Genomic DNA, 13,268 nt, shown 5'->3' on the forward strand with positions numbered 1-13,268 from the left:
CAAGAAATAAAGACCAAAAATACAAATTACAAATAACAGGCATGAAAAACCTGACATCACTACAGATTCTACAGACATTAAAAAGGCAATGATTCTGATAGTGTGGTCAAGGAGAGACAAGGGCTTGAACTGAACCCAGTAGATGAGAATGAGTTGGTGGATTTGAAAGCTTGAGGAGGTGGAATAAACAGACTGGTTGGATTGGGTGTGGGAGAGAAATAGGTGTAACAGTTTGTGCTGAGCTCTCTCTTAGTTGACTGGGTGGCCAAGGGGCGCCACTAGTGAGGCTGGGCAGCTCAGATGGAGAACCAAGCTTGGTGAAATTCGGCTAAAACTTTTCCCGATTTAATTTTATTGCTTTTTTTACTTGCTACCTAAAAAACAATTCCCCCCCCCAAAAAAACCCCAGAAAATAACAAGTGTTGTGAGAATGTAGAGAAATTGAAACTCTGTGCACTGTTTGTGGGGAGGTAAAATGCAGTGCAGTCACTGTGGAAAAGTGCGGCAGTTCCTCAAAATATTAAACATAGAATTACTATGTGATCCAGCAATTCCACTTCTCGGTATATACCCTAAAGAATGGAAGGCACTTATCTCGAACAGATAACTGTATACCTATGTTAATAGCAGTATTGTTCACAATAGCCAAAAAGTGGAAACAAACCAAGTGTCTTTCAAAGGATGGACAGATAAAGAAAATGTGGTGTGTAAGTACAGTCTTTAAAAAGGAAAGAAATTCTGATGCGTGGTACAACATGAATGGACCTTGAGGGCATTATGCTACGTGGATTGGCAAACATTAAAAGACAAATACTGTATGATTCCACTCAATGTGGGGTACTTAGAGTAGCGAAATTCACAGACAGAATGGTTGCCAAGGGCTAGAGGGAGGGGAGAAAAGAGGAGTTACTGTTTAATGGATATAGAGTTGCAGTTTTGCAAGATTAAAGTTCTAGAGGTGGCTGGTGGTGGCTGCACAATAATGTGAATGTACTTAATGCCACCAAACTGTACACTTTAAGATGGTTAAGATGGTGAATTTTATGTTATGTGTATTTTATCCAGTTAAACAAACACACACACACACACACACACAAGGCTAGACCCCAACCCAAGGTTCTGATTCAGCAGGTCTGGAGTGGGATCTGCTGATTGGCCTTTCTATTGGCATTCTATTGTATTCAGTAAGTTCTCAGGTGTTGCTGATGCTGCCGGTGTGGAGACCACACTTAGGGATAAGTGGTTAGGAGGCCTGGTGAGTATCATGTGGAGGGGTCCTCTGCTTGCTCCCTCGTGGCTATCGTTGTTATTGACAACAGCTGGCCTTTATGGAGGGCTTGCCTGCTACAGGTTATCTCACAGTTGGGTGAAGGGGCAGCAGATGGGCAGGGCTAGAGTAGATAAACTTCACCCGGCTTCCTTTGGTCCTTGGTGTGAGTGTAAGGCTGAGAAGGAACCAGAGACGCAAATAAAGACCCAGTACAATAGAGCACCCAGCCGCGGGGAGAATTAGGGTCGCCTAGGGACCGAGCGCCCAGGGCGCGATCTGGACGGGGACGTGGGGCTCCCGGGCAGGTCTCCAGGCTCCTCCGCGGCCGCGGGAGGCGGTGGGGGACTCGTGGCCCGCAGAGGGCGCTGCCGCGCCGTCCCGCCGCCTGCCGCCCAGGCCGCCCAGGCCGCCCACCCCGCGGGCGCGCCTCTCTGCAGTCCAGCGCCGACTGGCCGGGGACCCGCTTGTTCCGAGCGCGCACACTTCTCGGCCGGACTGAGGACGCCGCCAGCTCCTGGCCGCCCCTGTACTCGCCTGCGGCGGCAGCTCGGCCCACCGCCCCCGGCCCGGCACCGCGTCGCGCCCGCGACCGAGCGCAGAACTCCGGCCCCCAGGAGCCTCCCGGCCGTCGGCGGACCCAGCGGCTCCGCCGCCGGCACGCTCGGCGCCCTGCTCTCGGGGCACAGGGGAGGGCGGCGGCCGGCTGGTGATGGGCGGCCCGGCGGCGCGGAGGGGCGCCGGGGGGCTCCGCGCGCTGCTCCTGGCGCTGGTGGCCGCGGGGAGCCCCGCGGGCGCCTACAATCTGGACCCGCAGCGCCCCGTGCGCTTCCAGGGTCCCGCCGGGTCCTTTTTCGGCTACGCGGTGCTGGAGCACTTCCACGACAACACGCGCTGGTAAGTGCCCTCCCGGCCCGGACCCTGACCCCGGCCCGGACCCTGACCCCGGCCCGGCTGGTCCCGCTGCAGCCGCCAGGCCGTCGCTGCCGCCGCCTTTCCGGCCTCTCCACGCCGCCGTCCCGAGGGGGCGATTTAAATGTCTCCGTTGTGCGTAGCCCGGCCGCCGAGGAAAGGCGGGGAGGAGGGAGGACGCCGGTTCCCGGTCCAGCGTACTGCCCGGTGGGCGCCGGAGTCGGAGGGGTTCGGGCGCCTCCCCGCCGGGGTTGCCCCTCGCTCGGCCTCCTAGCCAGACTCGGCTTAACTCTCTAGGTCGCAAAGTAACTTGGTTCTTCTGCCCCCGTGGGCCGCAGGCAGCCCGGCCAGAATCCCGAAGGCCCCGGGCTGCGGAGACAGACTCCTCAGTTCGGGGAATTCTTGGTGACACCCCACCCGCCTCGCCCGGGCTTTAAGCCTCTCCCGCCGGCTCTGCGCAGGAAGCGGAGTAACCCCGAGATGCGAGGGGAGTGGGCTGGGTGTGCGTGGGGTCGGGGGGGCGGGGATGCCGACTGTGTGGTCCCCCTTCTCGCTCACCAGGCCCTCTGCGGAAGCGAGCTGAGAGGGTCCGGAGGCAGGGAAGGGGGATGGTCCTGGACCCCAGTGACAAGTCCGGTGCGACCGGTGGGTGATTTCTGGGGCAGCTACCCTGGAGACCGGTAGAGGTCAAGGAGTCCAGTTGCCCCCTGAATGTCCCCTTAAGAGTCCCAAGAGGTGGGAGCTCTCCCCAGGAGGCACCACCTGTGATGGGGCACGAAGCTTGAGTGCTCAACCCCAGGGGAGAAGCACCGGGGGAGGTTGGTCTCCCCTTGGCCCTTTCCTATGGACAAGAGGGAATGAAGCAGCCACAGGAGGGGTCAACCCCTCCTCAAAGAATTAGGGTGTGGGTAGTTCCCCAGTGGGGCCCCAGATGACAGCTGGTCTGGGGCTGGTTTTATTGTGTGGTCACCAGTGTGAACATCCTTGGGGGCTGCAGGCTGGGAGGGCGAGGTCAGCCCTCTGTGTGCGCTCAGCATGCAATTCTGCTCGGAACTGGACAGAGGCTGATAGAAAACGGAGGGTTTGTAGATTCGAGTCCTCTGGCGTTCCTGGAAAAGTGGGGACTCCGTGACCAGCCAGCCCTTTAACAATCATGCTGTTTAGGAGAGCTGCCTCCAAGAGAACAAGTTTTTAAGGTTTTTGTGTAGCTCCTGTCCAGTTCCCTATCTCTCTCCCTACCACTTACCCCAGTTGCTGAGTTTAAGACCAGCTGTCTTTTCTTGCACTTGCCAAATCCCCCTTTTAAAGCAAAGCAGGCTGACGCCTTTTCTGTGTCCTCTGTACTCAGCGTCCACTGTGGACTTTGGTAGAGAATGTAGCCTGGGCAGGAGCAATTGGAGAACACATCCCAGGATCCTGGGCTGGGCTCCCGAACTGTGTGACCTTGGCACAAAGCATGTGGGGAGGGCTGTTAAAGATAGAAGGGCTGGGGCTTCCCTGGTGGTGCAGTGGTTAAGAATCCGCCTGCCAATTCAGGGGACACGGGTTCGAGCCCCGGCCCAGGAAGATCCCACATGCCGCGAAGCAACTAAGCCCGTGCACCACAACTACTGAACCTGCGCTCTAGAGCTCGCGTGCCACAACTACTGAGCCCTCGTGCCACAACTACTGAAGCCCGTGCGCCTAGAGCCCGTGCTCTGCAACAAGAGAAGCCACTGCAATGAGAAGCTCGTGCACCGCAGCGAAGAGTAGCCCCAACCAGAGGAAGACGCAACGCAGCCAAAAATAAAAATAAAAATAAATTAATTAATTTAAAAAAATAGAAGGGCTACTCTGGGCAGGGGGCTGCTGAGGAGGGGCAGGCAGGGGAGCTGGAGCACCACATGGGGTCTGCAGCTCCGCAGCCTCATGGGTCTCTGAGCTCTTTGGGCCACGAGTAAAAGCTGCCCCATTTCGGGAGTAGGGGGAGTCAAGAGCAGATCTGACTTGGAAAAAGAGTCCAGCCTGCTTTGTTTTAAAAAGGTGATGAGGAAAGGCTGTGTGGTATGAATATTTCAAGTATGTTTCAATATTTCAAGTATTTCAGGGGTCCATCCACAGCCAGGCTTCCGGTCTCAAAATCTCTCTCTCTGCTTCTGATACTGAGTGGGCTGCTCTTTTTATTGGAGCGCTTATCCCTATACTTTTTCAAGTACCAACTAATCTCTATTGCAATCTATTTAAAGCAACTTTTCTTATTCCCTGCCCCCCACTGCCTTAACTCTGTCTTAGTTTTTGCTTATCTCCTTGTCTTCTGTCCTCTTGTTATTTCTTCCTAGCGTCTTCCTCCCTGTTCTTTTCTCTCTCCTCTCCCTTCCCCCCAGTATTCTTGGTCTTAGACCTTGACGGTTATTCTCTGCTGATTATGCTGCCCAGTCTTGGTATGCCAATGGTCTTTGAAGCAAGAGACTTTCAGCATCTCCTGTTTTCTCCTTCTTACTTTTCTTTATATCTTTAGAGGCTAGGCTTATTATGAGGCTAATGAAACTTCCACCAAAGGCCTCTCACTTGCACAGGCCCCTCCCTACCAAGGCCCTGTGCCTAATTCTATATTCGTAATTTTGTATTAATTTTCTTAAAGGTAGTTGCCCTATATTTGTAGGATTCAGGCCCTGTGGAATCTGGATCTACCCTAGGTCTCTACCTTAACTCTGGGGTTGGTTGACTGACTTAGTGACTGATTGTTGGTCTCTTCCTACCAGGCAGTCCTTGGGCCCTGGATCTTTTAGCTTTGCTTGAGGGACATGCGGGTTGTTTCCAATTATTCACAATTATAAACAGCAGCAGGGTAAACATCCTTCTAACAAAAGCCTCGCGGACATCCTTAATTATTTCCTTTGAATAAGTTCCTGGGCTTAGAATTGCTGGGTCAGAGAGGGAGGTTTTAAAGCATTTTCTCTGCATTTCCAGAGTGCCAGTGAAGCTGAAGTGTGCCCTTTAGGGAAATGTGTTTAACTTTGGAGTAATTTACCAAAGGGCTGCTCCAGTCTAATGGAAGAGCATAGCCACCTACGTGAGGGGGACTTAGAAAAAGATCACAGAGTGTCAAATTGGGTGTGGGAGGTAAGTGACAGACACAAAGAGGACAATGTGTTAAAACTCTGAAAGGAAAAGGAGGCAGCGGTCACTAAGCCTTGTATCTGTTGCCTTTCTTTCTGAGCAGAAGTTACTCTTAAGCTTCTTCATTCAGTCTTAGTGGTTCAATAGTTTTGCTTCGTGCTAATTAAACACTTCTGTACAGGTGGAAGGATTTGTTGTGTGTAGGGTAAGGGAGGGAGGAGAGTGTGCAGGGGGAGGGGCAGGGAGAGAGCCCAGGCACGACAGTCTGCAGGGGCCAGAACTGAAGGGTCCCCAGGTTAAGGGGACCCCAGGTGCACATCACAAAGCTCCTGCATATGCTCCGTCAGTAGGACTAGTGCTTCTTCTCTAATCCCATAACTGAGCATTCTTAGCAGTTCTTTTTTAAGCAATAATTGTCACTGATCAGAGGTCCTATCTCTCTGTGTAAGGGATGGCGTGGCCTCGCTTTCCGAGCCCTGGGGACTGCGTCCTGCATATGCAGTCATGTTGCGTTGGGAACAGAATCCTGGACCCAGCCTCTCTCCAAGGGTTTGGCTTGAGTGGCCTCTGCTGTCTGTCATGCTCTGGGCAGTGAGCATTGTCCCCATGGCCAGGTGGACCAGAATATGGCAGGCAGTGTGATAGATGTCATTTGTATCAGTTTGGATGCAAACATGCAAGTGACTCGGTTTCTTTTTTTCCAGTGACGCCCCTGAGGGCATCTCCCTGCCCTGAGCTAGCATCCTCCCCTAGACCTCCCACCACCTGGGTCTTCTTGCTCCCTTTGAACAATAGCAGGAGGTGCCAGGGAACACGGACAAAGCAGATTTCTGTCCCCTTCCTTTAGACACGGACTGGTCTCTCAGCTGCAGGGCAGACAACTGTAACACCCTGTGAGATAAATAAATGCAGCCCTACTGGCTGGCGTAGAGCCCCAGAGCGGGTTTCTTTCACACCCTCCCCTTCCCTCCTTCCTCTTGGCCCCAGACGCCCTGGAGTCCTAGGCGGTTGGGTGCATTGGCTTCCTTTCTGGAGACGTGCTTCCTCCCTCATCTCCCGGGATGCTCGGGCCCAGAGCAAGTGCTCGGAAATGGAAGAGGCGCCGGCGTTTTGCTTTGTTAAGGTTGTTAGAGCATCACTCAGTGAGGAACAGGAGGTGATTCAGAGCCGAGGGGACCACAGCATCCTCAATTTGCATGAAGGTTGAGAATTAAAAGAACAAGCTAGATGGTCTGGCACTGCCAGTGCAGTTGCCGCGAGCCAGATATATTGCTGTCTAAGTTAAAATTAATTACAACCAAATAAAATGAAGAATTCAGTTGTACAGTCATACTAGCCACATTTCAAGTGCTCAGTGGCCACGCGTGCCTCGTGGCTACCGTACTGGATAGCACACAGAACATTTTCACCATCGCAGAAAGTTCTGGTACTGGTTTGGAGCAATGACTTGTGTCTTAAAGGGCTAGCTAGACAGGGACTTCCCTGGTCGTCCAGTGGTTAGGCCTAGGCGCTTTCACTGCCATGGGCCTGAGTTCGATCCCTGGTCAGGGGACCAAGATCCCACAAGCCGTGTGGTGCAGGCACCCCCGCCGCCTTCCGGCAAAAAAAAATAAAGGGCTAGACAAAGATCAAAAGGCAGTGTAAGAAAAGTCGACCCTTGTATTTGAGTATGAAAACCGAAATGAGGGAGCTTAACTAAAACGTAAGACTGGGCAGCCTCTTTTCATCCATCAAACATTGGAGTGCCTGCTCTGTGCTAAGGGCTGGGTATTCAAGAATGAAAAATGCACTCACAGCCTGATGGGCGAGAAGGTTGTGGGCTTCTCGTCTTGTGTGTCAGGCAGAGATAAGATGTGGGCTCCCATGGGGGAGAGGCTGGTCCTGGGGCAGCCCCGGGGACTTGCGATGGGCAGAGGAGAGTCCCGTGAAAGTAAAACCTTCCGAAGGGGGACCCTGGGATCATGGGCCCCGCTCCTCACCCCCAGCCCCACCCGGCTTTGCGAGGAGACACCCAGAAATGATGGTGGTGGCCGGTGGACTTCTCATAACCTCTGTGGTGACCTCTTTGTCGCGTTCTGTCCCGTGTCAGGCTCTCAGGTGGGGCTGTAGCTCCACTTCCCCATCTGGATTTTCTGGAAGTAGCTTTTTCAAACCTCGTTCCTGGTTCTTGCCCTGCAGAGCTTGCTTTCTCAAAGCACTCAAGAAGGGATGACACATGTATGAGGCTCGAGTTCTAAGGGGACCCGGAAAGCATCCCTTGGGGTTCCCAGGACGTTTGCCTGAAGATCTCAGGAGGCTGGCGAGGGTGCTGTTTCCTGAGCTAGTGCTGAATGCTGGCCAGGGGAGAGGCAGCTGTGTCACTCAGGAGAGAGCCTTCCAGGGCAAGAAGACAGACGCTTCACAGCCAGTTTCTAACAGCCCAGAGTGTGAGAGTGTGAAGGGCCGGGCCCTGGCCAGCTCTGAGTCCCCAGCGACCTGCTGCTGGTCAGGAAATGGTCTCCTTCTGATAACTCCCATTGTGATTTGTCTGGGGAAAATGCCATATTCACATTTGTTAAAAGCAGCCATGGTGTTCTCAGAAATCATTTGTTTTCAAGGAAGTAGCATATAACTTTAAGAAATCAAAACGGGGACTTCCCTGGTAGTCCAGTAATTAAGACTCCGTGCTCCCAATGCAGGGATCCCTGGGTTCGATCCCTGGTCAGGGAACTAGATCCCGCATGCCGCAACTAAGAGTCTGGAACTAAGATCCCGCATGCTGCAGCCAAGACCTGGTACAGCCAAATAAGTAAATAAATATTAAAAACAAAACAAAACAAAATGAACGATCCCATCAGATAGGATTTGCTGGGCATCTACAAGAGGTCCAGTGCTTTCACAAGCGTAAAAGTCCCCCAGTGGGATCTTTGGGACAACCTAGTGAGTGGTTTTCAGTTTGCCAGGTAGAGAACAAAGGCTTACAGAGTTACACACCTTGTCCAAGGTCCATCCCAGCCTTGGTGATGCATGCACATTGGGGGCCTGTGCAAGAGAATTATGGGGGTGGGCGGTAAGGCCGGTGAAAGAACTGGGGGTCGGGGAGGAGACAGGATTGGGCAGGGAGAGCCTTGGACTGTGATTGGGATCTGATTCAAGTCTCGGCCATCTCAACACGGGCACACCCACCCCAAGATTATAATCAGTCCCTGGGGCTGCCTGGGAGACGCGTGGCATCAGCTTGATTGCCTGGAGGGGGCTGCAGCTGGAGGCTGTCGGCTGACTGTCCTCTTGCAGCCAAAAGGCTTCAGGTGGTGCACACCTACCTCCACGTCGGCCACGGAGCCCATCGTGTGTGAAAAGCTGTGTTCGGAGATGTGAGGTGTGTTCTTCGGCCTGCAGTGTGGCTGGGATCATCTGTGCCTCTGCTTATCCCGCTGTATCAGCATGGGGGGCGCTGGGATTCTGGGCTGTTAGAATTGGCCCCGAGGCAGACTCCCAGGGTGCCTCTTCCTGGCCTTTGGGAAGTCTCAGGTGAGGGACGGAGGAGGAAGAGAGCTCCCACCTTACCCTGAGCCACTGAGTCGCTGACAGCGCTTGGCTGGAGGGAGCTGCCAGACCTCAGCCCTGGTACCTTGTGAACTGCAAAGCCTCAAGCCATGTGGATTTGGCGACCAACCAAAGCAAAGTGTTTGAGCATCACTTAGGAAGTGAAAGTGAATCCAAGATTGGGAAAAATCCAGTCTTTGAAACCACAGGCTCATTTGGTCCCCAGTGTCTGCTTTTTTGGGAGAACAAAAAGGACTTGTGAGTTTAAATTTGCAGCAGCAGCGGCAGCAGCAGAAATACACTTACAGGGCGCTTAGCCCATATTAACTCACTTAATGTTCTCTGCAATTGCTTCAGTTGGTTATCACTGTAGCCCCATTCATGAAGGGGAAAACTGAGGCACAGACGGTGTTTGCCCAAGTCACATGGTGACACAGTGGTCGAGCTGGGGCCTGCACCTTTGCCTCTCAAGAAGTCAAGAGTCTGAGTTTGGAGCTTCAAGGCACCCAAGCATCTGTGTCATGAGATTCTGTCTTACTTTCTTGGAAAAGTTATGGAATCACGGTCGTGGTTGCTTCCCTGTGACACCCTTTGCAGATGCTTATTCAGGGCCCACTGGATACCTGTGCAGAGATCCTGGGGTTCTGCTTTCCAGAGATGCTTGATCCCTCAGTAAACAGGGACCAGTGATTCCGCCAGGGACATTTGTAGGTCCTGCTGTCATGCTAAGTCTCTATAAGACAAGTGTCCTAGGAAAGATGGAGCGTTCTGGACTATTCTGTGTGTGCATCCTAACCTCCCTGGGCTGCTTTTGTTACCATCCCTCCACCTGCTCCATTGAGTCCTCCGGGCTCCCACGGCTTATTTAAGAAGCTCTGTTTGGAGAGTTGATGGGAAAGAAAGCCATGGCGGCCCGTGTTTAGGATTTACCCCTGGGTTTGTTAAAGAAACCCGCACAGGGTCAGAATTTCTGTATAGGCGGCCAACAATATGAGAGCAAATCTGAGCATAAAAAAAGCATGGAACGAATTTCCTCCATCTCAGCTCATCCCTTGGTATGTTGAAGCCCAGGTGACCTCTCCCACCCATTCTGGACTGTTTAGTGTTAAAATGCTGCAACGTGCACAGACGCCAGAGCAAAGTCGGCCGTGTGTGTGGGACACCCCAAGGGCATCACTGCACAGGGTCCTGGCACCTCTTCTCCATCAGGCTGGGTCCTGGAGTGGTTGTTCCAGACGCAGGGGAGTGGGGTTCTACATGGCTCTGCCTTCATTGTGGCCCCTGGTTCCCCAGCAACAACCAAATCCGTGGTCTGTGCCATAACGGGGGGGGGGGGGCGTCTGACTTCGCCCCCATTTAGGAGCGGTGTGTTCTTGGCAAGTTACTTCAGCTGTCTGAGCCTCATTCCCTCCTCTATAAAAGAGGAATAATGAGAATTTGTCCCTCATCACGTTGTGGGGGAGATTAAATGAGATGATGTCTGCAAAGTCTGGAACATCACATGCAGAACATAGTAAATCCTGGATAAATATGAATAGCTATTTCTATTGCTACTTTGATCTGACATTTGAAGCTAATGGTCTTCATCCTGCCTTTAGATGCTAAAAGTTTGCTTTCAGTACATTTGTTGATCCATTTATTTATCAAAATTTGAGTGTCAGCACTCAATACAGAAATGAATGACAGAGTCTTGCATAAGACACTATTATGTGTGGTCTCTAAAATTTTGGTCATGGTCTACATAAATCTGCATTTTTGTGTATTCATGTGTATGTCTACTTCCAAAAGGATCTGAGATGGCTGCTTTAATTGGAGACCTGTGGGATTGTAAACCCTAGAGTTTTTAAAATCTTTTTTAAAATTGAAGTATAATTGATTTACAATATTATGTAAGTTTCAGGTGTACAACATAATAGTTCACAATTTTTATAGATTATATTCCTTTTAAATTTATTATAAAATATTGACTATATCACCTGTGCTGTACAATACATGCTTGTAGCTTATTTATTTTATACGTAATAGTGTGTATCTCTTAATTCCCTTCCTCTGTCCTGCCCTGTCCTCTCTTCCCTCTCCCCCCTGTTAACCACTAGTTTGTTCTCTATATCTGTGAGTCTGCCTCTTTTTTGTTATATTCACTAGTTTGTTGCATTTTTAGATTCCACATATCAGTGAGAACATACTGTATTTATCTTTCTCTGTCTGACTTATTTCACTAAGAATAACACCATCCAGGTCCATCCATTGAAATTTTGCCATTTACGTTCTTTTTTATGGCCGAGTAATGTTACATTGTATATATACCACATCTTCTTTATCCATTCATCTGTTGATGGACACTTAGTTTGCTTCCATATCTTGGCAATTGTAAATAATACTGCTGTGAACATTGGGATGCATGTATCTTTTTGAATTAGTGGTTTGTTTTCTTTTTCCCCCTAGGAATGGAATTGCTCTGTCATATGGTAGTTCTATTTTTAGTTTTTTAAGGAACCTCCCTACTGTTCCCCATAGTGGCTGCACCAGTTTATTCAGTATATTCCCACCAACAGTGTAGGAGGTTTCCCTTTTTTCTACAGCCTCCAATATTTGTTATCTGTGGTCTTTTTGATGAGGGCCTTTCTGACAGGTGTGAGGTAAATCCTAGCATTTTGCATGCCTCTTCCCTTTCTCAGCGAGCAAGCGGGAGGTCACTTCTTGTCTGGGGAGCTCTGGCCCTCATCCCAGGCTCCAGGTAAGTCTGGGAGGTAGGTCCACACTTCCAAGGTGCTGGTGAGAATTTTACCCCCCCCCCCCAAAAAAAAGTAAATGTGAAAGTATTGACTTATTTTTCTTGGAGGAGAAAACTTTCACGAGAAACCAACAGAAGATTTCCAGGCTCAGGTCTCCAGAGCTCCGCAGCTTGCTCTGCCTCTTGAATTTTAATGTTTACTTGATGCTCTCAGGTGGGGAAGGAAAACCTCGGCTCTTTGCCATGTTTCCTTCTCCAGGTACATCTACCAGGACCTGAGCCCCTGGACGGGGCAGCAGCCTCTGAGGACCCTTTACTCCCATCCAGGGTGGCCAGCGGGGATAATTTCTCTCCGAGCTGGGACCCTCCCCGTGGCTCTGTTCTTTCCCGGTTGGTCATGGAATTTTACCTATTTCCTTCTCTGGGGAGTGAAGGTTTTGGCATGGTAAGGTGGCTTTCCTGGCACTGGCTTTCCCACTGCTCAAGTCTTGGCTGTGTTTTGCCCAGAAAGGGATGTGGAGTGATACCTGGGGTTTCCCTGAGGTGTGGTGGACACGCAGTGATTGAATTCCACTCCTGTAACTAAAACGTGGGTCCCCAGGGAAGTTTTGGTTTGGGGATCAAATGCCTGAAAGCAAACCTAATGGGTTTAAGGTTTTTAATCCCCAGTTGCTGTCCTCGATCTGGCTGTAATTTCGCCCTGCAGAATCACTGCTGTGGTATTCGTGGGAAGGGAGGGAGCCCTTGGGACGATGTCAGTTCCGAGCCTCCTCCAGGGAGGTAGCTGTGGTTCAGCCCTTTTCTGCCACCTGCTCCCAGGGGAATTGACGGGTGGTTTGCTCTCAGGAGGTGAGGGATGGGTTCAGAGTAGGACGGGAGGCTGGACTGGAGCCTTGGTAACCTGCTTCCCCACACACAGGTCAACCAAGGAAGTGGCTCTGTTGGAAATATGGAGTGCATTTAAACTGCCACAATAGGAGGGAAGGACTTCCCTGGTGGTCCAGTGGTAAAGAATCTGCCTTCCAGTACAGGGGACGCAGGTTTGATCCCTGGTCAGGGAACTAAGATCCCACATGCCTTGGGGCAACTAAGCATGTGAGCCACAACTACTGAGCTCACACACCTCAACTAGAGCCCGCGTGCCGCAAACGACAGAGCCCACGTGCTCTGGAACCTGCGTGCCACAACTAGAGAGGGAAAACCCACACGCCTCAACTAGAGAGAAGCCCGTGCGCCGCAACGAAGAGCCTGCGCACCGCAACTAAGACCTGATGCAGCCATAAATCAATAAATAAAAGTGGGAGTTTGGGGGGACTGGAAAGAACATGCCCTTGGACATGGGCACCCTGGGTTCAAATCCCAGCCACTTACCAGCAATGGGACCCACCAGTTTTATTAGGTCCCATTTGTTTAGTTTTTGCTTTTATTTCTATTGCCTTGGGAGACTGACCTAAGAAAACAGTGGTATGTTTTATATCAGAGAATGTTTTGCCTATGTTCTCTTCTAAACAACAAGGTCCTATTATATAGCACAGGGAACTATATTCAATATCTTGTGACAAACCATAATGGAAAAGAAAATGAAAAAGAATATATATGTATAACTGAGTCACTTTGCCGTACAACATTTTCAATCAACTATACTTCAATAAAATACAAAGAGAGAGAGAGAGAGGCTGACCTCTGGGTAACACCACACCAACCATGTGAACGTTCTAGGAAAGCAAGAAG

At 51.1% G+C, this 13,268-nt stretch overlaps 1 protein-coding gene across 1 annotated transcript in view; it reads left to right on the plus strand.

Moving 5' to 3' along the window:
- The first annotated feature begins 1,666 nt into the window (after positions 1 to 1,666).
- The window catches only part of ITGA9 (integrin subunit alpha 9), a 363,172-nt gene continuing 351,570 nt past the window's right edge, over positions 1,667 to 13,268 (plus strand). Inside the window, exon 1 of the mRNA XM_060108991.1 lies at positions 1,667 to 2,164. Coding sequence (XP_059964974.1) covers positions 1,980 to 2,164 — 185 coding nt within the window. The 5' untranslated portion in view covers positions 1,667 to 1,979. The remainder of the gene's footprint in view (positions 2,165 to 13,268) is intronic.

This window comes from Mesoplodon densirostris, chromosome 10 (genome assembly GCF_025265405.1).
Source record: "Mesoplodon densirostris isolate mMesDen1 chromosome 10, mMesDen1 primary haplotype, whole genome shotgun sequence".
NCBI lineage: Eukaryota > Metazoa > Chordata > Mammalia > Artiodactyla > Ziphiidae > Mesoplodon > Mesoplodon densirostris.